The following is a 26,472-nucleotide window of genomic DNA, read 5'->3' on the forward strand; positions in this document are numbered from 1 at the left end:
AAAAGGGGGGGGGGGGGTTGAATGTGTATAAACTCAACAATCAATTGATTCTTAAACGAATCCGGTACTTAAACTGGGGACAATATGGTTTCCCGTGTAATGTTGTTAACTTATGTTACTCGCCTGGAGGGATCCACGAATACTGGTGCTCGTCAGTCCAGATGGTTCCAGAGTATTTGGTGATGGCGAGAAACGAGTCTCCGACGTCTGTGTATTTTACAATCTTAGGGTTTATATTGGGGGCTTAAATTGAGGAGGTAGATGTGAACTCCTTGATACGATTTTTCCTCTTCGAAATCCTATTATATCATTGATTCGATTGAAGATTGTAAAATTAATATTTTGTAGATCTAAGAGGTGATGCTGTTGAGAGGAAATAAATGTGAACTAGGATGGAGTTGGTAATGAAGAGGCGGTAGGTGGGTGGAAGAGAGAGAGAGATCTATTAATTTTGTTTTTGGTTGTAAGTTTTTAAATTTTAAAAGAGAAAATTCCAATTTGCCTCCCTGAGATATATCGGCGGGAGATGGATTGACCACTGAAAAAGAATTTGCGCATTTTGCGCACCTGTGTTTACCGAGCGGGTTTTTTTGGCTCCCTGCAATGTTTATTATGATCAGAATGCTCCCTGGCAGTGTTAATAATTGGTTAAATGACCATTATACCATTCATCTTCATCTTCATCATTAACATTTAAACACATTAAGAATATCAAGAACATAAACCCAGAAAAACAAGAACATCAAGAACTCTAACACAAACACAAACCCAAAAAATCAAGAACATCATCTCCGTCTAAGAACCCTAACTCATAAATCTTATACAAACACATAAATTAACATCATCATTCAAATACAAACTCATATCTTCATCTTCATCATTCATCATTCATCATTCATCATTCATCATTCATCATTCATCTTCATCTTCTTCACCCGCAACCCATCACCGCTGCTGTCACCACCATTCCTTCACCACACCATATCTTTATCTTCACCACCACCACCCATTTTCTTCACCCGCAACCTGTCACCGTCGCTGTAACTTATAATTCGATCCCGTGGCCATCGCCGTCACCACCGTCGAAAATCGTATTCAGGTCGTTAAACATTATAGCCGCCATCCTCTCATGCCTCTCTGCCAGAAAATCGGATTCCGGCCACCGGCTGCCGGAAAATCGGATTCCGGCCCTTTTCACATCTTCAACCTCCATCATCACATCACTACTCACCAAACACCATGCGCTACCATTCTTGCTCACTAAAGTGGCATCACCGTATTTATTTTCAAATCTCATCCACACCTTAGATCTAGATCTATGCTTTTTTTTGTTCAAATTCTTGTATAAAACCTATGGATTTGGTGGTGGGAAGTTTTCCGGTGAACGAGGGCGACGACGGTGGTTACGAGGGAGAGATGAGAGAGAGTTGAGATGATGATAATGATAATGATGAGCTACTCTAGTATTATTATTATTATTACTATTATTGTTATTATTATTAGATATTATTATTATTTGTCTAATTACTAAAGTACCCTCAACCGGGGGCTCAATACACTCAACCAGGGGCTCATATTACAATTATAACAAACATAATGTTACATAATGCGTAAATTATTTTTCAGTGTTCAATCCATCTCCCGCCGATATATCTCAGGGAGGCAAATTGGAATTTTCTCTTTTTAAAAATGAAGTGGAAGTTGGGACCCACATGTTTTAAAGAAAACATCGTGTAAGTTTGTCATCTCACTAAAAAATGCCATATCAGCAACAAAACTAACGAGGCTAGAGTCCGTTAAGTTTAAAAATGACAGAAGAAAATATGTTACAAGTTAGGAGTGATAGAAGACAAATTATTAATTAGAAGTGTTTCTTATCGATGAGTAAAAGTTATAAGGATTTAAAACCAATATTAACAAATATCATTTTTTTCTCACTAAAAATATCCTTTTGTGGGGCTTCATCAAGATACTTACTCCAAGCCCAAAAAAGATCCAAGAAAAAAAAAGGTAAAAAAACAAAAAAGAAGAAAGCTCCACCAATTATTGTTGGTGATGAGAATCTGCTTGCAATGAGTGACTGAGTGAGTGTGTGTTGAAGCAGCTGCTGCAAGCCAACCAAGAAATGGTGGGTATCATCTCCTTCTCTTCTTCTTGTCATCTATTTCACTCTTCGCGCCAATTTTCAACTCCTCTGCATAAACCCATGGCTAGTAAGTTTCATTTCTTATCATTCTGCAAATTATTATTTTTTAGGGTTTTTTTTTTAATAATTTATAAGACTTTTGAAGCCAAACCCAGTTTCAAGATTATGCCTTTTTGGGTTTTTAGAGATTATAGTGGTAAAAAGTTTTGATTTTTGTGGATTTTAAAATGAACCTATTTGAATTAAAGACATTAATTCTGCAAATTATTATTTTTTATAAGATTTTTTAAACCACACCTAGTTTCAAGATTATGGGTGTGTTTGGCCTAGCTTTTATTTTTTTGCTTATGCTTATATTTCAAAGTAGCTTATAGCTTATTTTCTATTATTTTATAAGCTATTTTTAAGTGTTTGGATTAGCTTATATTCTACAAGTTAATTATGCGTCTTAATAAGTTGTTAAATCCACCATTCTTTAATTTGTTAAGAGTAATAAGTTGATTCAATAATTACTAATCCACCACCATTTGAGGACAAATGAGTAACTTACACCCTTACACAAATAAGCTAAAAAACCATCTTCAAATAAGCTTCTTCAAATTAGCTTATATAAGCTAATGAGCATAAGCTTAAAAAGCTAAACCAAAAACCAAGTTAAGCTTATTTTGTAAAAAAAAAAAAACTAAAAAAGCTATAAGCTTTGAGTTTTTAGAAATTATAGTGGTAAAAAGTTTTGATTTTTGTGGATTTAAAATGAACCCATTTGATTTAAAAGAGATCTGTTGAATTCTGCTTAAAATTTGTGTTTACTTTTGCATTCTTGATGATAATCTGTGAATTTTGAATGTATGCTTGGTTTTGTTAATCTGTTTAGTGCTCAAGTTCATTGATAATTGTAGGGTTTATTTTTATAATTGCATTGTATCATAACCAGCAAATTATGATTTTTTGTGATGTCAAAGAAGAAACATTAGTATTTCACTCATACATGTTACATAAAGATTCAATCTTTTTTGCTTTCTAAGATCATACCACTGTTAAGATGCTGTTTCATATTTACTTTGCTACAAATTGTTCTTTTTTTCTTACTGATTCCTTAAATTTGAGTATAATTTGACATTGTGAAGCAATTCATTGTAAATATTTGGTGAACTAAGTCATAATAGACCATTATTCTTTGCTTTAAGAAGAATAATGGTTAGTTTGCAATACATGATTCAAGAAGTTAGCAGTCTATAATCAATCTACATTTATCGTTAAAATCTTGTAAAAAGTGGCATTGTAATCATCTAAAGTTTCCGCCTTTTTACAGTGGCAACTTTGAGTACGGATCCAGTACGTGAATGGATTCTAACAGAAGGAAAAGCAACTCAAATAACAGGAATTAGTCCTGTTGGTGGCGGTTGTATTAATCTTGCAAGCCGATACAATACTGATGCTGGTTCTTTCTTTGTTAAGACCAACAGGTGTTTTCTACCACAAGATCTCTTATTTTATTAGTTTCCTATGTAACTTGCTTACAATATTACACTTTTTGCATACTTTCTGTAATGACATTGTGTTCATATACTTGGTTCTAGGCGTATTGGACCGGAGATGTTTGAGGGCGAGGCTTTAGGGTTGAATGCAATGTATGATACAAAATCCATTCGTGTTCCTAAACCATACAAGGTAAGATTTCTCACGGGTCGAAACTAGTCGGGCTCAAGTGGCATGTTTTACAATACGGGCCTGTTGAACTGTGTCGGGTTGACCCACAAACACTTTATTTTGTCTATTTCATTATATACAAGCAATTAATATGTTGATCATGAGTATAAATCAAACATTATTACAGTAATAATCTAATTTTTTTAAGAATACGAATCAGGTGGTCTTTTGACCAGTTCCCCTTTTTAGCTAAAAAAATTATTGACCCATTTATTAGTAAACGGATCGAAATTGCCACGTCTAAAAGTTACATAACCGTATGTATCTTCCAAAAAATTGCCGAAAACGCCCCTTGAATGTTACGTTGATGCCTGAAGGTTGGTGAATTTCCAACGGGAGGTTCATTCATCATTATGGAATACATAGAATTTGGTTCATCAAGAGGTGATCAGGTAACCCTAAAACTCGACTTCTTGCATTACGCTCTTGATTTATTATTTTATTTTAATTTTCTTTGAGTTTAGTCTATACTAGGGAGGAAGCTTGCAGAGATGCATAAAGCTGCAAAATCTGAAAATGGTTTCGGGTTTCATGTCAACAATACCATTGGCAGGTATGTTTAGTTTGCTTGTGAAACAGTGTGTAAAAGAAATCTTGAATAGTAAATCGGATATTTGAGATGAATATATTTTTTTCTATCTTTTATAATACTTTTAGTTTTGATAAGCTCAAGTCCTGCATGTAGCACACCACAGATAAACACGTGGACATCGGATTGGATCGAGTTTTACTCCGAACATCGGTTGACTTTTCAACTTAAGTTAGCACAACAACAATATGGCGATTCAGCTATATATGAAAAAGGTTTATGCTTCTTAAGTACCCCCTAAGCACAGTTTCCATATTGACTTTCTAAAGTCAACCCAAACAAGTTTTAACTACCAACAACAAAATGGTTTCTTGCAATTTTTAATCTTTAAGAAGAGAGATCTTCACAAAACTTGTTAACATAGACGGTTTGAGTGGTTGACCTTAAAAGTCAAAACTTTTAAAGTTAACGTTCTGGTAATCATGATTTTGACTTAAATGCAGGACAAAGATTAGTGAAAAATATTGCAGCTTTGTTTGAAGGAGTGACGATCGAGCCTTGTTTATTACATGGGGATTTATGGAGTGGAAATATCAGTTCTGACAAGAACGGGAGCCTGTTATACTTGATCCCGCTTGTTACTGTATGTACTAGTTTAGTTTGACCAAATCCCGTTTCAATATCAAGAACAATAAATGAAACGAGACCCACAAAGCGAAGATTGAAATATGTAAAAATTTGACATCTTTTCTTCATAACTTCTATGTTTCTTGATTATTATGCAGATGGACATAATGAAGCAGAGTTTGGAATGTCATGGTGTGCTGGATTTGGAGGGTCTTTCTATAATGCTTATTTTGAGGTGGTTACATAGTTACATATATATTTCATTTTCATTACTTGACAATGATTTTGTCATTCAAAACAATTTTTAATGTATATCGGTTATTAGGTGATGCCGAAACAACCGGGATTTGAGAAAAGGAGAGATCTTTATCTGCTATATCATTACTTGAACCATTACAATCTCTTCGGTTCTGGTTACCGATCATCGGCTATGTCCATAATCGAAGATTACATTCGGATTTTAAATGCTTAGGAGGTTGGATATATTCATGTAAATTTAATTCCAAAAGTCCAAATTGTGTCTTTTGATGATATGATATGCATTTTTATTGCAGTAATTTCCCATGATTAGGGATAATTGAGTGTTGTGGAGATTGAAGCATAATTTTGTCAGGTTGACTGCCAATTTCTTGATTAACTTTTGCAAATGATTAATCATGAACAAAATTAAAAAAAATTAAATTACATTAATAAATAAAAAAGTTATACATCACCATTTAGTTTATTGATAGTTTACAACACATGTACCATACCGCTCTAAGGTTGTACATTCGGGGGATCTAGAGTACAGTTTTGTACCTATGCTCAAAACTCAAAAAGGTGTCTATAATATAACCTGAGTCATGTATCTCCAATCAAATTATGCAACTTTACAAAATCTTCTAATGTGAGTTCTTCTGGCCTTGACTGCACAAAAAAGAGTTGGTTGTTTAAACTTTAAAGCTAAAGATGGTGAGTAATGTGGAAAACAAGGATGATACTTACAGTCGCTGCAAGACCAATATTTACAAGAGCTTCTTCGATCTCAGGTGACGGTTTTATGTGTTGGAGTGTTTTTCGCAACATCTTGCGTTTACCATTAAATGCAGAATGAACCTATGAAGATCACGTAACATGTTTCGATTCAGATTTTCAAGAAACCGTTTGCAATAATAATGATCAAGGATCTTAATCCAACTTATACAAACCATTGAAAAGAAGTTCTTGGTTGATGAAACTTAAGGGTATTCTGATGCTTGTTTCAGTCTAAACACAACAGCTGCATCTACCTATTGTACAGAAGAATATCACGATAACATGAACGTATTACAAAAAGAAAAAAAAATAAAAAAAATGTCTTTAAACATAATTAACAAAAGCATTAAACACTTACTTTAGGTTGAGGGAAGAAGTTTTCCCTAGGGACCTTAAGTATATATTCGGGGTTTGAATAGAAATTTATAAATATATTAATTGGTCTATACTCGGATGTCCTCAAGGATGAGTCCACCATGCTCACAGCAGTTTCCTCCTGAACAATTTTAATCACAAAAATGAAACACGGTGATAAAATCATACCAGAAAAAAAGGTTTTCTACACTGGAAGTAACATAAAAACATCATAAGCATGACAAAAATAAACGATTTAAACCTGGAGTAATAAGACTACTTCTGAGAAGATGTCACCCATTGGAAAAAGTTGTTTAACTATATCTGTACTTATATTGAACGGTATATTTGCAACTACCTGCAAAACAATTAAGAGAGAATAAGACACTAGTTAATAAACCGCCAGAAGGTATCCAATGTGGCACTGAAAATTTAAAGTTTTTTCACCTTTGCGTATGAATCTACTTCTGAATAATCACTCCCTAAAAACGATGACAAATGAGATCGAAGGTGGCATCTTGTAAAGTCTTCTTGTATTACCTACACAATTAGATATTGCATAATTCATATGCTTAATATCCAATGATAATAGCATAATTCAGGAAAAACAAATATAGTAATGTATTACCTTTACACGATTAGTGGCTGCAAACCGTTCATTTACAAGTGCAGCCATGTGAGGATCCTGCAGACATCACAAAGATGAAAGACGATACGTTTATAATTTTATATATAAATGGAGTCAAAAATTTATCAAAAACATTAAAGAAAGAAATACAAAAGGAAAACCTTTTCAATGGCCAGAACATTTGCACCAGATTCAACAAGAACGTTGGTGAGGGACCCGGTACCTGGACCAATTTCAAGCACCACATCGCCATCACTCACATTGGCAGCATCAACAAGTTGATCATTTACTTCACCATTTAACATGTAATGCTGCATAATAACAAAATAGTAACAACTAATTAATTATCACTCCCAACAGTTAAAAAGATGGAGAATTTGTGGTTAGATCTTTGGTGTATGTGTCAACCGTAACACTTTTCAGATTGATTTACATACTAATCCACTGCCAACTAGTTTGTTCACCTTATAGTAACTATGAAATCAGTGTCCATAGAAGATAACCACAGAAAATACAGATAAAAGATACAAATTTGAGTTTCATTGCTTCATATTCATTTACTTATTTCATCACTTCATACTTAACTGTAACTCTCCCCTCAATTCTCTTATACCAGCTTCAGTGGCGGATCTAGACATTTAACTCGGTGGGGGTAAAAAATAATCAATAAAATAAATTACATGAAATTATAAAAACGAACTACATTAAATATAGCAAAACAAAATACATCTTCATTGCTTAAAAAATATTTCACCATTGTGGTTCCAACGGGTAAAACTAATTCTCCAAATGAACTCGATATTTTTGAATCATCTGCATGTTTGTCTTCTTCGTTTAACAGTTAACATCTTTTTAATCAATCATTAAAAAGAAAGAATGAGTTTGCTTATCACTTTATAGGATCGGAAGAAATATAGAATATTGGGCTAATTAAAAAACAAAAGCCATAAGGGGTCTTAATTGATTTTTTTTATATTTTTTTACCAAAATTACCACTACAAAACTTAATATAGTCTCATTAAATTAAATCTCAGTGGGTGACTGGCCCCCACTGGGCTTGTCTTCGATCCGCCTATGACCAGCTTCTATTTAACTTTAATCAGGTCTACACACTACACAGTGCGTTTCATAAAATTCTCTACCGTACCTTAAATAGAAAGTAAATGAGCCGAGCCAGGTTGAGCCCCAGCTCGGCTCGTTTTGACTTACGAAAGCTCGAGCCTGGCTTAGTGGCTTGTTTCGAGCTCTTTTTCTAAAGCTTGAGTTCAGCTCGTGAGTCGTTTTTCAAGCTCGGGCTGGTGCGATTATTATTTATTAATTGATTTATACATTTTTTTTATTCTTATAATATATTATTAGAAAAAAATTAAATGAACCTAATGACACGGACCAAATATTTGAAGATCGGGATGCTTGAATTGTGTGGAAACGCTTGGGTTTGTTGGCTCGTCCCGGACTTTATCGGGCACGGCCTTAGCGGGAAAGAAGACTCACATGTCTTGCGAGCTGTTGCCGCTCGCCTGATGAGTCCAAGGCAGGACGAAACCAGCAAACCCTGATCATGAGCGGACCGATTGGCTGGCCTTCAGGTGCCACATGGAGTCTAAGAGGTAACTCCGTGACACTAAGCTCTGGTTGAGCTCGTGTAGTACCTAACACAAGCCAAAGCTCGGCTCGAGCTCAGCTGTGCAGTGTGAAACTAATACACAAAAGGTCAAAATAAGAAAATTTAAAAATACACAAGGCTTGTTAAGCTTCCCATACAAAAAATGAGCTCAATCGATAAATAAACGAGCTTTTTATCGATTCGATATCGAGTAACTCGCGAGCGGCTCATTTGCACCCCTAATTAGAAAGCAATTTGAATATTGGATAATAATAATAATTAATAACCCATTAACAAACACCCACCACCTGTTCGACGAAATGCCCAAATAAAAAAACCCCATAAAAATCAAAACTTTAAAGCTTAAACGAACCTGTCCAAGTGACTTTCTTGGAACACGGCCTTTGGAGTTGAGAGCCTTGACAGTGGCATGGTAATCGTCGGGTTCTTTGATCTTAATCTTGGTAATTTTGGGTTTAATTTTAGGGTTGTGTTCAGTATTATTATTACTACTTGATACAACAACACACACAACTGTGTTAGATCTTGTACTGCGAGTTGTGTATTGAAGTGTAGAAGCAGATGAAGTAATTGGCGGGAAATTGTGTAGCAGAAGAGTCATCGTGGTGGGATTGAAGCAGTTGAAAGGAAAACGGTAACCGTTATCTTGATATGTACGGAAACATTAATACAACAAAGCACAAGAAGTGTCGGGTTCGGGTTCACCTGAGAAACGAGTGATATTGGTTTTTAATACTTATCATCATCATCATCGTACTCGGTATATCCCACCAATAGCCAAGCTATGGTAGGGTCTGAGGAGGGTAAGATGTAGACAGCCTTACCCCTACCCCATAGGGATAGAGAGGCTGCTTCCGATGAGACCCCCGGCTCGATAGTAGTTTTGCATCAAGCCTTGGACATAAGGCACATAGCACTCAATCATCGGGACACCGGCTGATTGGTGCATGTACCATTGTCTTTCGGCTATCAACGCCACCACATGATGCCTGATTAACCTTCTGCCACTTTTAACGTTATTTTCACGAGATTAGTAAAATAACGTTAAAATTAGTGCAATTTTACTTTTGCCCACCCGAGGGTTCACACGTATATACATTATATGCGCGCACCGCAAGCAGGGCGATGGTTTTTAATACTTATAATAATTTGTATTCGTTGACGGGTAACACTCTCAGCTTTAACGTTGTTAGTGGAATCCCGGGATTCATGTGAATCTTGATTTTCGGCGAAGCTGACGATTTAAAACAAAGAAAAGGGAGGCAGCACAGCCAGGGTTCCGCCGTAACCTACCGAGGCGGATAACGCAACTTCAAGGTTCGATTGACAAAAAGAGGGGACTGATGATGCAATGGCGTTTCTGACGTTTTGAAGTGCATCCGACAATCTGGTATGATTTCCGACGGGATTCCACTAACAACGTTAGTCGTCCGTTAGTGAGGGAATGACTGAAACAAATTGGGTAAAAGTTGGAAGTGGCGGGTAGCAAATCGAAAGTTGAGAGTGTTATCAGTTAACGAGTAAAAGTTAAGGACTTAAAAATCAATATAGTTTTTTTTTCGAACGGTGACTTTCTCAGTTAAGGGTAATCACAACTCCTACGAGAGGAGCCCCACCACACCTCACTCAGGCCAGACTATGCTGTCTTAGCCGGATCCACGCTGACATTCGAGTTTGGCTTGGGTGTTCCTGGTAAAACCCGACAACCCCAACTCACCCGAAGGCACGACAGTCAAGTTAACCAGAACGAGTCTAAAAACAAACGGTAAAACCCAGGCGGCATCGGATTCGAACCCAGGCCAAAGGCCGGGTCATCCCTCATTTGCCATGTGAAATGTAGCTAGCCATTAATAAACAAATTTAATAATAATAACTATTTATATACATAAGGTAATTATTATTTTTACGCAAGTCAATGAAAATATAAACGACCATTGTATAAAACCGGTAGATTTGAAAGTATGGTCATCACGACTATTGAGCACACTCTTCATTTAACATCATCTCCCCTTTACACATTTACTACTTTCTTCATCCGTTGTTCTTCCTATTATGCTACATTGGTTGTTATGGCCAGTGTGCCAAAACAAGTTGGAAGGGGTAGGAGATCACACGCCACGTTCAATACAACTTCCATCTATGACAAAGATGTCATTCGTGCAATTTTTCTCAAAAATGTTTTTGAATTTTTTATTTCGTTTGCTATAGCGAGTAAATTTCCTTTCAGCCATATGAACATTATATGCTCCGTCCCATTGCGACATCCTTAGTTTCTTCTACGTTCAATTATATTATTTCAAAAACGGATTCTCCGTGATAACCTACAACTCATCGAATCACACACGTATAGTTGCTTCAAACTTTTTTATTAACTAAATTTTGGTATGTGTCACATGTGTCATTTTTTCACGCGTTGAGTATTGATGTACAGGCTACCGGTAATACTCAACAAATTTTAGTAACCCTCAGTTGAATATATAACGGTAAAGTGATTAAGATGTGAAATATACATTTAGTATTGTTTTAGTTTCATAGAATAAACTTGGTTGTATTTTCATTTGTTTTTTAGTTTTTGCCTTGTTTGCATTCAAACAGATCTCATCCCATCAAGACTTCTCAATACCAAAAGAATGTACATAAGTTGTATACAACTATACATTGGATAAAATCAGTTGAGTCATTACTATCATAATATCTTAAAATATCATTTTTATCAATTTTTGCTCATACATCAAACTTCAAATTTAAGTTTTAAGTAAAAAGTATAAATGCCATAAAACAAAAAATTAATGATACATCTGGTATATTAAATTTTCCATTACGTAATATATTATTATATTAATTAAGACATTTAATACGATTCATTAATGTTTAATTTAATAGATTTTCTTTGAACGATCAATGAATAAAATCAGCTCTAAGGAATAACCCAATAGCAAAAGGCGACTTTATACGCCTGTGATCACAAACATCGCTGGGTATCCCAATCCAACCATCTCTTATTCCGAAAAAAAAAACCCATCACCGAAAGACCCACTACGTTAAATTCCTAGTTGGGATCAAATTCAAGCTTGAGACGGTCTCAAACCTAAATCTTCATTTCTCCTCCTATATCAGCTGAGTTAAAGCTCATTAACGATTTAACAGAATAATAAAAATTAATACATTGTATCATTTCACTTACCCAACACTTATACTAAAATAGAAAATTTTCCATTTTGGTGTTATGCTAAACAAACTTGTAGACGAATTAGAAGACCTTCAATAATGACAAAGGCGAAATGCTTGTAAAACACACATCGATATTCTTTTGAACATATTAATATATCACAACCATATTTATTGTTTTTTTTTGTTATACCGAGTGACAGTGGTATCGTTACAACATAACTGATACCGACCAAAATTAAATTATGCAACAAAATTCCGCTAGACGTTCTATAATAATTAATTAAGCATCATATGCACGTATATGGTAGCCTATTTATATATTTAAACACGCGATGACATAATTGCAAAAATGGAATCTAAATTGCGAATGAAGTCAAATAATTACGAATTAAGTAAAATTAGTTATGCATATAATTACGCATGAAAGGCTTGACGGGCCTTAACGTGGTAAAATTTACAATACACAAGGCTTATTAAAGCTTTAAATGAGCTTCCCGTACAAGGCTCAAGCTCAACCTCGGCTTGTTTCAAGCTTGTTATCGATCAGAGTTCAAGAAACTCACGAGTGGCTCCGGTTAATTGCTTGCACCATATTAATACTATTAGAACAACTCGGTTATGTTTGTTCCCATGTGCTTCTCAAGAATACATTGGATAAAATCAGTTGGAACATCACTCATAATAATATCTTAAAATATCATTTTTATCTATTTTTGCTTAGCCATTAAACTTTAAATTCAAGTTTTAAGAAAAAAGATCATAAATGCAATAAACCAAAAACTTAAAGACATATCTGTCATAATGAGTTTTCTTACATGTAATATAGCATTACTATACTAAGTAATTAATAATACATTTAATTCGATCCATTTATTAATTTAATGTTAGAGATTAAAACCATAAATAATAACACTAAGGAATTTAATCTACAACAAAGATCCCAACTGGACACCTTCAGTTATCTCTTCAATCTTCAACATTCATCCATTACAGGTCTCTCTCTGATCTCTATCTATCTATCTATATTGAAGAGCTAGGTCCCAGCAGAGCCCAGTTGGACCCGCAAGACTCACCTCAAAGAGAGACGTCTGCGCAGTTGGACCCGCAAGACTCACCTTCAAGAGGGACGTCTGCGCAGAAACCAACTGGATCCGCAGGACCCACCATGCTCAGACGTGACGTCCTTACGCGCAGTACGCAAGCTGTTCCCGCAGGAAAAGCCTCCCAATGGTCGACGTACTCCGCCTGTTCCCGCAGCAACGGATACTAGCCATCAGGGAAGGCTACCCGCGCAGCAAGGCTACACGCACAAGGCACTAAACTCTTAAATAATTCAGTAATGTCACCTGAAGAAGGAGTGAGCAAGCCGGGAATACTCCCGCCCAAAGCCGGGAACACTCCCGCACAAAGCCGGGAATACTCCCGCCCAAATGAGCCAGTCCGCACGCTACTGGAGGATCTTTTGTACTGTACCTGACGAGGTATGGACAAAAGATCTGACCAAAGCAGCGACAGCTCACTGACAAACAGTACGAGGAGCACGCTCTTGTACTGTATGTCACTATTAGCCGTTGCCTACTCACCAACCCCTGTCATACCACGTGCATAGCCTGCAGTTGGTGGAAAAGGAATAGTACACAGCCGGCCTGGTCACTATCAGCCGCTGCCTACCCACCAACTACCAGCATGGCACGTGCGTAGCCCACAGTTGGTAGAACAGGAATACTATTCAGCCGGCTGTACCTGCTTGGAAACCTACCTTCGGCTATAAATACTCCAACACCTTGGAATGGTATGATCATATCTCATATCTTATATCTTGATATATTACCTGATATCTGCTCTAGTCAATTCTCTTAATATACACTTATATTCAAGAGCAATCTAGTCTGATTCTCACGCCGGAGGGTGGCCACAAGGAGGTACCCCCTTCTCAGTGACGAGCTCACGGTGTCTGCTTTGCAGGTCATCAGAAGAATCATCTTTGCCGGATCTAACCCCTCGTGGGAAACATCTACTTGATCCCCAGATTACCCGTAATCTGCCCGGGGTCGCTTAGTGTTTCTTCATATATGTATATGTTTATCTGTGTGTTTGTGTGCATCTACTGCATGATCTTGATGTCAAACTGAGTTGAAATCATTTGCCCACAAAAAGATTGGAGTCTTTGTTCAACTTTAAGGTAGACGAAATTTGAGGGGTGGGGTTATTTTGGTAATTTCACAGTGGAAACCCTTTGTAGGGTACATGCAAATACAACATTGGCTTCAAAATAATAGGGTTTTGCTAAGTGTTTGTTTTCTTGAAACTTATTATTATTATTATTATTATTATTATTATTCAAGAAACTGTCTTTCTTGATCTAAGTTACTCAAGAACACACTTTAGATTGCATGTCTTTCTTGATCTAAGTTTAGTGTTCTCTAAATCTTTTTTTTTTGAATGAACAACAAATCCTCCAAATGAGTTACCGACTAAATTCACCACATCAGGATATATATACACTCGTCGTTCAATCCGAGAAAAACTCTCACCTAAGGCCAAACGCCAGTCTACGTTGGCCCGGAGTCATTTATTGTATAGATTAGAAATTAGATAAAAAAAATTAAAAAATTTTCAAAAAATGATATGAAAAAATCTTTTATAAAATTTTATTTAATATCCAACTGTAAAAAGTCATTTAATGTATAGATCAGAGCATTAACAAGTTAGACTCTAGTGCAATATCCAAAATTTGATTCAAGGTCAACCAATATGGGTGTATCATATAGCTAGTTGACCAAGTATGGTCATATGGTCCTACTTCATAAATCAACTTTGTTTATTGAAATATGTTTTATTATTTTGTTTGGTTTTTGAAGCTAGAAATTAATCTTATTAACACTTGTGATTTATCATTTATGTGAGATTAATGACATAAAAGTTGTTGTTTATAGCGGACGCAAAATGTCGTCCAACGCGACATGCAAACCGCCGATGAAGGCTACATCAGAAGGGGTGTTCCAAGGAAACAACCCACTTGATTTTGCACTCCCTCTTGTGATTATACAAATATGCATGGTTCTCGTCCTCACTAGCGTTCTTGCTTACCTTTTGAAACCGCTAAGACAGCCTCGAGTCATTGCTGAAATCATTGTAAGCTAGTTTTGATTATTATTTGTTGTTTAAATGTCTTTATGTCACATATGCAACTTAATAAAAGTGTGATGGTAGTTTTGTTATTATTATTATTATTATTATTATTATTATTTCAGGGTGGGATTTTACTGGGTCCGTCTGCTCTAGGCAGAAACACAAACTACCTTAATGCGGTGTTTCCTAAAAGGAGCCTACCGGTTTTGGACACGTTAGCCAATATCGGGCTATTATTCTTTCTCTTCCTAGTGGGACTCGAGCTCGACTTAAAGTCACTTAGACGGACCGGGAAGAAAGCCTTGTCTATAGCCATAGCGGGAATCTCCCTTCCGTTCGTTTTAGGAATCGGTGTTTCCTTTGTCCTTCGTGGGACCATCTCCGAAGGGGTCCACCAAGGCCCGTTTATCGTGTTCATGGGTGTCGCGATGTCCATTACCGCATTCCCAGTGCTAGCGCGAATCCTAGCCGAACTCAAGCTTTTAACCACGGATGTTGGTAAGATGGCAATGTCTGCAGCTGCGGTTAACGATATAGCTGCTTGGATCCTACTCGCACTAGCTGTGGCCCTCTCGGGCACTGGGCGGTCCACACTCGTGGCACTTTGGGTTTTCTTGTGTGGCTCGGTTTTCGTCGTTTTATGTTCGTATATCATCCCACTTACTTTTAAGTGGATGGCTAATAGATGCCCAGAAGGCGAGCCTGTCGACGAGCTTTACGTTTGTGCCACTTTAGGGGTCGTTTTAGCAGCGGGTTTTGTGACGGATACTATTGGGATCCACGCACTTTTCGGGGCTTTTGTGGTTGGGGTTCTTATCCCGAAAGAAGGCCCGTTTGCAGGGGCATTAGTGGAAAAAGTTGAGGATCTTGTTTCGGGCCTATTCCTACCGCTTTACTTTGTGTCAAGTGGTTTAAAAACCGATGTGGCATCGATCAATGGAGCCGAGTCTTGGGGTTTACTTGTTTTGGTCATATGCGTGGCGTGTTTTGGGAAGATTGCGGGCACTGTTGCGGTTTCTATGATGTGTAAAATGCCCTTCACTGAGGCTCTTGCTCTCGGGCTTCTTATGAACACTAAAGGTTTGGTAGAACTCATTGTTCTTAATATCGGTAAAGACCGCGGGGTACGTACTTTTTTTTGACAGAAAGTTCGTTATTTTAATAAATGAAAGAACATGAACAAAAATTTGTGTTCATTTAAATAAATGAAGTAATGAACAAACGTGGAAAAATGTCTCGTTCGTTCATTTATGTTCGTGAACATTTGTTTATGTTTGTTTGAATACTGATAGAAAATAATTAAATATTATTTGTTTATATCCGCTTACATTTGTTCATATATGTTCATTTGTGTTTGTTTATGTTTGTTCAAATATATTCACTTATATTTCTTTATGTTCGTGAACTGTTCGTTTAGATTTTAACAAATGAACATAAACGAACACGAACATATTCATTTTTTAAACGGACGAACATGCACACAAATATTTGTCTGATCAACCGTTCGTATTCGTTTAAAGTTAAATGAATGAACTATGAACACGGACATACCCTTGTTCATGTACGTTTGGTTCGTTTACAGCCTGCAAATATACCATATGTCATATGATGGTGTTTATTTATATTTTTTTAGGTGCTAAATGATCAAACTTTTGCCATACTGGTTTTGATGGCTCTTGTAACCACATTCATCACCACACCTTCAGTGATTGCGGTGTACAAGCCCGCAAAAAAGCTCGCAGAAGCGGAATACAAACACAGAACCATTTACAGAAAGGGTTCTGCAACGGGCCAGTTGCGTATGTTCTTCACATTCCATGGAATCAGAAACCTGCCAACAATAATTAATCTGATAGAAGCCTCACGTGAGACTGGCCGAAAGAAGGAAACGCTTTCGGTTCATGCAATGCACCTTATGGAGCTTACTGAGAGGTCTTCTGCAATACTGATGGTTCACAAGGCGAGGAAAAACGGGTCCCCGTTTTGGAAGAAAGATGAACGGGCCGGGTCTGACCAGATTGTGGTGGCATTCGAGACGTTTGAGCAGCTGAGCAAGGTTTCGATCCGACCCACGACTGCCATTTCGCCTGTTTTGAGTATGCATGAAGATATATGTAATGAGGCCGAGAGTAAGAACGCGGCCATGATCATTCTCCCGTTTCATAAGCATTTGAGGCTCGATGGTCATCTCGAGATTACCCGACATGAATACAGGTATTTGAGTAAAACGATTAATTTTGGAATAAACTCTCCAATTTTATTAACCAAGAAAATAACTTAAATTAATAAAATGTGACTAATATTAATTAGCAAAGTTAAGTCATTAGTATTAAATGGGTTAATTTTATATATATACAGGATCAGGATCATGTGAGAACTATTTTAAAATTGAGAACTATGAGAGCCATTTTAGACCACAAAAACCCAAAAAATTAAAAAAAATCATAAAAAATAAAAAACGCAAAAATGAAAAAGGTAAAAAATCAAAATTCTTATTTATCATCCCGGTTTCATAAAAAAAAGTCTCGATTTTGCTAAATTATACACATATGTATAATATGTACATATATGTACACACATGTTTTTTTATACACATATGTACAATTTCAGGTAAATAATAACGTACATATGTGTACATTACGATTTACGTAACTAGAGATTAAATGAAATTATATATATGTGTAAAATACGAAGTTTTTTATTTTTATTTTTATGAAACCGGAATGAAATATAAGAATTTTGGTTTTTTTACTTTTTAAAATTTTTTTTTTTTTTTGTTTTATAATATTTTTAAGAGGTTTTTTTTTCTCAAAGTTCTCAATTTCCAAAAGGTTCTTTTAAGATCCTTACCCTATATATAAATATATATATATATATATATATATATATATTGGGGTGTAAAACTTACTGTATAATTCGCTGTAAACACTATCTTTTAATGAATGAATTATTATTTTCATACTATTTCAGGCGCGTTAACCAAAAGGTTTTAGAGCACGCGCCATGTTCGGTAAGCATCTTAGTGGACCGAGGGTTTGGTGGAAGTTCACATGTGTCGGCAAGCAACGTTAACTCATTCGTGACGGTTTTATTCTTTGGTGGTCATGATGACCACGAGGCGTTAGCTTGTGGGGCCCGCATGTCTGAGCACCCAGGAATCACCTTAGTCGTGGTCCGGTTCCTACCAGACCATGACTCAGGGGACTTGGTTAGTGTAGATATCGATGGGCCCGGGAGCATCGAAGCCATGTCATTGGACGATGAAGTCATTGGTGAATTTAAGGAAAAGATATTCAAGGAGGATAGTACAAATAAATATGTGGAGAGAGTGGTTAGGAGTTCAACCGAGGCGGTTCGTGAACATAGCCGGTGCAACTTGATATTGGTAGGGAGGATGCCCGAAGGTGAAGTGGTGGCTTCGTTGAGGAAAAGGAGCGAGTGTCCGGAAATGGGTCCCGTTGGGAACCTTTTGATCGCACCCGAGATGAACATATCGGCTTCGGTCTTGGTGGTACAGCAGTACCATACTGAATATTCATTGCATTCTATGGCTTCTTTGAAAGAGGATGAAGTCACCACTGAATATGATTCTCATTAACATAAGTTTTTAACTTCTATTATTCAAGAAGTTAAATGTTAAATGAAGACTAAATGATTTATTAAACATGCATGTAATTTACAGACAATATACTATCTTAGTATATATCTTCATCAAGTTGTTTTAATTTTTAACTGCTCTCTCAAAGTGCAAACATACTACAACATTAGTAGGCTATATTATTATATAACATTTTTAAACTAATAACAATGAAATAAACTAATTGGCAGCAGATTAACAAGCTACTCATATACACGAAAATTAGTATACGAATGGCAATAATCGATTACTAGTTTGTAGATAACGTACACAAATAAATTTGGATTGATGGTGTTGTTTGGAACGGAAAAAAATCTCTTAAAATAAAATGTATTTGCTAAAAAACCAGTCAAATTTTTAATACTTTATACAGCTAAGATTTAATCCTAATGTTAGTTATGGGTAGAGGTGCACAAATCGGTTTTTTTAAAAAAACCGGTTCGGTTATTAACCGGACCGGTTTTTTTCGTCCTGGAAAAAAACCGGTTCGGTTAATAACCGGACCGGTTAATAACCGGTTTTTGTGCATGAAAACCATAACCGGTCAAACCGGTTACGACCGGTTTGTGAACCGGTTAGAACCGGTTAATAAACCGGTTTTTTTATTAACCGGTTTTTTAATAACCGGTCTAACCGGTTAACCGGTTTTTTTTTTTTTTTTTTTTTTTTTTTAAATAACCATTATTTTTTCACAGTATAAACAAACCGGTAACTACAAGGCAAACCGGTAACTACAAGTATTAAATCGTTATCGCATATTCGTAACTCAAAAATACATAACTTTCATTTATAGCTTTTACATTAAAAATACAAACATTAAATCGTTATCGCATATTCGTAACTCAAAAATACAAACATTAAATAATGCTTAGACACGATTACATTAACAACTTGCTATTTCTTACTCATTATTTTCATCGCTACCCGATCCCGAGCTATTCCTTAGGTAATCGTCGTACGCGGCTTCTTCATCGGTCATTGGTTGAGTGTGTCCTTGATTGACCTCGTCTTCATACAAGCCCGCCTCATAGTCCATTTCCCCCTCGAGTGAGCGTTGATGTTGTGCCCTATCTAAAGCGTCCAAGTAATCCTTGTAGCAAATAGACATCTCTACAGCTGGTGGAGTGAGTCGAGTCCTCCTAATCGATATAACCCTGCCAGAAACAGAAAAAGCAGACTCCGAAGCTACCGTGGAAGCTTGGACCGTTAGTAAATCTTTGGCCACGGCGGCGAGGATCGGAAACTCATCCTCCTTACCTCTCCACCAAGCCAGCAAATCAAGACTTCTAAATTCATCTGGAGTCATGTGTTTCACAAAGTTGGTACCACCATACCTTCCAAGTTCACTGCTTGGGGTGTTTACCTTTTGACGTTTACCGGCGTCTTCCCAAATCATGTAGTACATCCCCATTTCAAGGTCGGTTTGGGATTGGGATTGGGCAACAGCTCTTAACGAGTCATGAATTTGGGAAGACGACCCGTATTTTGTAAGGTAAACATCATACATGTTAGACAAGGTGGTGTTGAAAGCATTCTTTAAAGTTTGGTTATAATAGGGGTTTTGATCGTCGTTTAACTCTAGCTCATCACAAATTTTTTCTATTAAAGCTTCAACACCACCAACATTTATGCAAGGGTTTAACGCAGCAGCACATGTCAAAACAGCGGGTAGTTGTTGAAAATATTTTCTAAATTTTTCTTTCATTTTTACACCCATATCAAAATAAGGTGCACCCCTACAATGAAGTTCACTCAACTTTGTGCACATGACAGCAATTTTTGGTAAAGCAATGGGGCTTGTTGGATAGTAAACCCCGGATAAACTAGTTGTGCAAGATTTAAAAATTTGAAGGACCTCCGTAACGATCTCAATCAATAACCAGTTTCTAGGATCGTACGGTGCACATTTACCCCTACTTGACATTATTTGATGAAACGCAATTAGTGATTCTTTTTGTTGGATGGCTTTCTCAAACATATCACAAGTCGAGTTCCATCTTGTTGGACAATCCCAATTGGGCCCCAACCATTGACAATTAGCTTCATCACAAAATTTTTTGTATCTTGAAAATGTTTTATTGTTGCTAAAAACATCTCGTAACATTCTTTTAAAATTGTTTCTTTGCGTTTCGATCACGTTTAACCCATCTTGCACGGCCAAGTTGATAATATGTGCAATGCATCGGCTATGAAAAAACGCTCCATCACAAATAGGTTTATACTTTAATTTTAAATGGCCAACCGCGGCCGTATTGTTGGACGCGTTATCAAACGAAATTGAAAAGATTTTATGTTCAATCTTGTATTGTCGATTGACTTTATCCAAGAGTTTAAAAATATTTCTACCCGTGTGCGGGTAATCAAACAATTGAAACGCAACGGTTCGTTTCATCATTTGCCACGACCCGGGGTCAACCCAATGAGCCGTCACACAAATGTATGAGTCGGGCGAACCATTAGGTACCGACCACACATCCGTTGTTAAGTTTACACCAGTTTGTAAGTTTGAAAAGTATGAAATTAGTTCGGATTTAGCGTTTTTCCAAGCTTTAAGACAATCTTTTCTAAGGGTCGAACGACTTACGTGTTGGTAGCGTTGTTGAACATACTTTTGCATCATCTCCGTGAATTGAGGGTTGTCGAAGTGGTTGAAAGGAAGTGTATTTTGAATCACAAAGTTTGAAAACTTTTGACGTACCGCTTCAAGGTCGTACGTAAACACCGTTCCTTGATTCGTCATCTCCGGCTGCGAACTACTTCCCGGTTCGTCCTTCAAGGCCTTGCAAAAGGGCCTTTGTACATGCGCTCTTAAAGTGGAGTTTGCATCTTTGCCATAAAACTTCAAACAATGTTTGCATCGAGCTTTTTGGGTACCGTTAGACATTTCGCATAGGTCGAAATGTTGCCAAAAATCTTGGTTTCGTTTCGTGGGGATGACCCGAACGACCGTTTCTCCCGTGTTCGAGGCACCCATGTTGACGGATGAAGCAGCACTTTGGGAGGCCATGATAATCGACTACGAAATAAGAGCGTATGGAGTGGTAATGTGGTATAATTGAGCGTGAGATAACAAAATAATCGCGTATGTAATAAACGTTTAGAGCGTTTGGAGTTGTATAATCGAGTGTGATCTAACCAATACCCAACCTAAGCTTATATATAGATGTTTGTGGGGGTAAAATGGGGGAAAAAAAAAACGGTCAAAACTTATAAAAAACGGCTATATGGCCGTTAATCAACGGGAAAAAACCGGTTTTTAACCGGTTAACCGGTTTTTTTATAACGGTCAAAAACCGGTTTATAAAAAAACCGGTTAACCGGTTTTTTAAAAAACCGGTTATTAAAAAAACCGGTTTTTTAATAACCGGTTATTAAAAAAAAACCGGTTTTTTTTATAACCGGTTATAAAACCGGTTTTGGCTCCAAATTGTGTAACCGATATATAAACCGCCGGTTTGTAAACCGGTCAAACCGGTTTACAAAAAACCGGTTTTCTTAAAAACCGGTTTCCGGTTTAAACCGGCAAACCGGTTCGAGGACCGGTTTTTTTGACCACCTCTAGTTATGGGTAGTTCAAAAGACTTAATAGCAGCTAGGATCTAATCTCACCTAAATTGGATTACGGTTAGCTCTATGGTCTATATTATGTATGATTTCACTGAATTCTAGTAAAAAACTAATTATGCAAACTTGGAGTGACAGTGTCTGAATTTTTTCTTTAGGGTTTGGAATCTTTCTATCCTTGGATTTATTACTATCTGACGTCAAAGTTTTTGAATCCAAATAGGTCGGGTTGGGTCGGGTCACATAAGTTAACATTTTGTTCAATTTTTATTTAGGTATTATTTATATTAATTGGGCTTCTTGAATATTTTGGACTTTAGGCTTCTCAAATCTCAATAATTGAGTTATTGCCTTATTAGTTATTGGCCCACTTTGAGAGTTAATATAAAAAAAATAATTACTAAATAAAAATTAACTAAAATTTACATAGTTAGTGTGTACGAATATTTTTTTTTAATTATAATAGGTTCGTTCGTCAAAAAAGAATGAGTGTGTTTGTTGATACGATAATATATTTATATACAAAACCGAAAATAGAATGGGTTCAGACAAACCTGACACCCCTGCAAACTCGGTCATACCTAATATAAGAAAATTAAATCAACTAGATTGTAGCGACTAGTGATCACAAAAGCCTACTTCTTGTATTGTATGATATAAAATCAAGGATAATAAATTATCAAAATATGTTCAAAATATTACATGTTGGTCAATTAAATATATCAAATAAAATTGGTACTTATGGTATCCAAGAAAAGGAGAATATAGCTGTCTCACCGACTAGCAATACTTGTCCTTTGAACAAACAAAACAACGTTTGTCCTTACCTTAATAAGATTATAGTCATTTTGTTGGTTTTGTTACTTCTCAGAAATTATATTCACTAGATTTCCTATAATTTTAAATCTACTTTCTAAGTTATTTTTTTATTTGAATTGTTGGAAATTGTAGTTATCGTAGTCTCCCTCGCGGCCGACACTCACAGGCATCACTTAAGAGAGCTTCCGAGCAGGAGAGGAGCAAACAACCTATGAAAAGAAGGAGACTACGTTATTTACTGTTGTAAGACTGTGGTGCCTCCTGCCAGTAATGGTGCTAAACCGCTAATTTGGCTACTAGCTATTTCTTTCGAAAGTCTCTAGCTTTTTTTTGAAAGAAAAATTTATTGTATTTTATGAGATTCGAACCCAGGACATATGAGTGTTTAAGAAACTTTGTATTTGCTATTGTGTCAGCAAACCAGGACGGGAAGTCTCTACCCCGATAGGAAATTTCCGGATAAAGCTTAGATTCCCCCTATATAAGAAAATCCAAGCGGGAACTATTCACCGACAACCTAACTTGCACGAGATTCAACAACTGAAGCTACTGGAGGTACTGATGGGACGAAAATTTGGATGGTCTTTAACCTTTTTAATTGTAATCTGATCATTATCTTTCTTAGGTTAGGCACATAACTGGACCTGTATCTTAGCGACATTGCTTTGGAGATCGATCACATGATTGTCTCAAATAAAAGAACTTCTTTGGATCTATGCAAAAAGTAGTTGTTAGACTTATCAAAATGAGGGGTGGGAAGTTCTTTAATTGACCGAACAAACAAACCTAGTAAAATACTCCTTACCAAATGCATAATCCGATAATCGTTATCTTAACATATATAATTTGCTCAAATACTCCATAATCGTTATTTTAACATATATAATTATTATTCAAAATCTAATTTGTATATATATATATATTCAATCAATAATACACAAGACGTGCTCATCTCATACCACCAGTCACTTAGAATAAATTATGATCAATAACAACACAAGTTATTCCAACAACAAACCCTAATTTGAAATTTTGAAATTAAAAAAGTATTTAATATCATCAAGGGATTAAGAGGCCACGTTATCCTACACACGTATCACAATTTTATTTATATGTGTTTATCTTAGGGAACATCCTCATGTTGTTTAATGAAGAAACACTAGGGGACCCAGGGCAGATTACGGATAATCTGTGGGTTAAGTAATGTTTCCCACGAGGATGAGGTCCAGCAGAGAAGGTTGTTCTTCAGGTGACCTGCAAAACAGACACCGTAAGCTCGTAACTGAGAAGGGGGGGGGGGTTCCTCCTTGTGACCACCCTCCGGCGTGAGAATCAGACTAGATTGCTCTGAATATAAGTGTATATTAAGAGATTGCTAGATAAGATGAGATATCAGATGATGTCCTTACCATTCCAAGGTGTTGGAGTATTTATAGCCGAAGGTAGGTTTCCTAGAAGGTACAGCCGGCTGAATAGTATTCCTGTTCTACCAACAGTGGGTTACGCACGAGCCATGCTGGTTGGTGGATAGGCTGCGGCCGACAGTGACGAGGTCGGCTGTATACTGTTCCTTTACTGCCGGCTATGCACTGTTCCACCAACTGTAGGCTGCGCACGTCCCACAGTAAGGGTTGGTGAGTAGGCAGCGGCTAATAGTGAAACAGTACTAGAGGGTGCTCCTCCTCGTACTGTTGTCGGTGAGCTGTCACCCTGTGATTGGTTCATGGGCTGCTCTGGTCAGATTGTCTGTTTTGCCCATACCTTGGTAGGTATAGTACAAAAGATCTTCCAGAAGCATACGGACTGGCTCATTTGGGCGGGAGTATTCCCGCCTTGCTCATTCCTTCAGGTGACAACTGTATTTGAGAGCTAAGTGCCTTGTGCGTGTAGCCTTGCTGCGCGGGTGGCCTTCCCTGATGGCTTGTATCCGCAGCTGCGGGAACAGGCAGAGTACTTCACCATTGGGAGGCATTTCCTGCGGGAACAGCTTGCGTACTGCGCGTAAGGACGTCACGTCTCTGAGCATGGTGGGTCCAGCGGATCCAGTTGGTTTCTGCGCAGACGTCTCTTTTCAGGGTGAGTCTTGCGGGTCCAACTGGGCTCTGCTGGGACCTACCTCTTCAAGTCCCCCCAGTCCAATGTTCTTCTCATGAATGTTTAATAAAGTGAGGTGAACTTTTGGACTTAAGCAAAGGGTTTTGAAAAGGGTTTAGTTTTAAGGTTTTCCATGGGGATTCTTCCCGTCGAAGTCCTTGTCACTTGCAGAAATTCCCGACTTTCCTGCTTGATCTTTGGGTATGATGCGGGTAGGTCTGTAACCTCCTCGCAAGTCAGGAGCGTTGAGTCCCACGTGTGGATTCTCCATGAGGTTTTGGTAGTTTTGAACATAGTGATCAATTATGTTAAAACCACCAATTCCATCCTGGAGCTTCAAACAATGTAGTTCTCGACGTTCCCGCTATGCGGGGATATTATTCCCGTTTCCGCAAGCATTGCCCAGAAGATCCTTCTTGGTTTCAATTCCCTGCGGAGCGCTAGGTATGTGAAGGGTTTTGCCTTAACACTGTACCCGCACTCGTCTTACGGTTACTTTACTTCCAAGGTGTTCCTGGCGTCAATTCCCTGCGGGTGCTAAGTATGTGAAGGGTTTTGCCTTAACACTGTACCCGCACCTGTCATACATTTACTTGGTTGCCAAGGTAAGGGGTATTTTCCCGCTTACTTTTGAATCTTTTTGAAATTTTTTGAAATTCGAAGAGTTGGTGAAAGGATAAGAACAGTCCAAACTGCTGAAACGTCGTGCGACGGTTTCTTCTGACTGTGTTAGGACGTGCAGGAAGTTATGGTGACGTGACAGTACCTGGTCATTCCAGACGCTTTTTCAGGCGCGTGAGCGCGATTTTTCGGGCGCGTGGCCGCGAAATTAATGGTACGCGTCCTTTCAACAGCTGTTGCCAGCTTGCTTTTTGCCACGTGTCATAGTTTCATTGCACCTGCGATTTCTCTCTCTTCCGCATTAAATTCATCGCATTAATTGCGATTAGTATATAAAGGGGGAGAGGGTTCTTTGTAATCCACACTTTCACTTTTCTCTTCATCTTCAAAACGATTTCCGGCGAATACTCATCTTTTCAGTCGAGCATTCTCTTGAAATCGTTTTCTTCTTTCATATCTGCAAGATGTCGTCTCACGATCTTGAAGCTACAGCCCAGGAGGCTGGGGTGTACGCCGATGACAAGAGTACTGCTGGCGAGTGCCAGTGTGCTCTGCCTGTCGATCTATATCAGTACATCGTTAGGAAGTTCATGCTCGAGTCTCTCGAGCCTGAGTTTCCTGAACCCCATCAGACGGTGTATGATGCCCCCAGAGGCAAGATCGGGGTATATGCTGCATTCTTTGTCTATGGGAATCTTAGGTTCCCATTGACAAAGTTTGTGTACCGTGTCCTAGAGAGGCACGGTGTACACCTGACCGAGGTGCACCCGATGGCGATCGCGAAGATTCGCCACTTCGA

The 26,472-nt window shown here is 37.4% G+C and overlaps 2 protein-coding genes and 1 pseudogene across 3 annotated transcripts; 2 read left to right on the plus strand and 1 right to left on the minus strand.

Annotated features, from left to right (window-relative positions):
- Positions 1 to 2,040: 2,040 nt before the first annotated feature.
- Positions 2,041 to 5,535, plus strand: LOC143625436 (protein-ribulosamine 3-kinase, chloroplastic-like; annotated as a pseudogene). Its single transcript, XR_013152274.1, has 9 exons — positions 2,041 to 2,213; positions 3,459 to 3,612; positions 3,727 to 3,817; positions 4,174 to 4,248; positions 4,321 to 4,409; positions 4,542 to 4,660; positions 4,889 to 5,028; positions 5,171 to 5,247; positions 5,338 to 5,535. The product of XR_013152274.1 is annotated as a protein-ribulosamine 3-kinase, chloroplastic-like (transcript).
- A 144-nt stretch (positions 5,536 to 5,679) lies between these two features.
- Positions 5,680 to 9,246, minus strand: LOC143625437 (ribosomal RNA small subunit methyltransferase, chloroplastic-like). Its single transcript, XM_077095763.1, has 9 exons — positions 8,988 to 9,246; positions 7,170 to 7,319; positions 7,009 to 7,065; positions 6,828 to 6,920; positions 6,643 to 6,738; positions 6,385 to 6,522; positions 6,200 to 6,280; positions 5,997 to 6,107; positions 5,680 to 5,918 (listed from the first exon to the last, which is right to left on the minus strand). Exons 1-7 carry the CDS (start codon positions 9,234 to 9,236, stop codon positions 6,230 to 6,232), a joined length of 834 nt encoding a protein of 277 aa, XP_076951878.1. The 5' UTR covers positions 9,237 to 9,246; the 3' UTR covers positions 5,680 to 5,918; positions 5,997 to 6,107; positions 6,200 to 6,229.
- Positions 9,247 to 14,752: 5,506 nt separating this feature from the next.
- Positions 14,753 to 18,536, plus strand: LOC143625438 (cation/H(+) antiporter 18-like). Its single transcript, XM_077095764.1, has 4 exons — positions 14,753 to 14,941; positions 15,061 to 16,062; positions 16,572 to 17,152; positions 17,909 to 18,536. The coding sequence occupies exons 1-4, from the start codon at positions 14,753 to 14,755 to the stop codon at positions 18,534 to 18,536; spliced, it is 2,400 nt and encodes a 799-aa protein (XP_076951879.1).
- The last annotated feature ends 7,936 nt before the right edge of the window (positions 18,537 to 26,472 follow it).

The sequence above is a fragment of the Bidens hawaiensis genome, unplaced genomic scaffold, assembly GCF_021521415.1.
Source record: "Bidens hawaiensis isolate Kalapana, Puna unplaced genomic scaffold, B.hawaiensis_p1.1 tig00004105_1, whole genome shotgun sequence".
NCBI lineage: Eukaryota > Viridiplantae > Streptophyta > Magnoliopsida > Asterales > Asteraceae > Bidens > Bidens hawaiensis.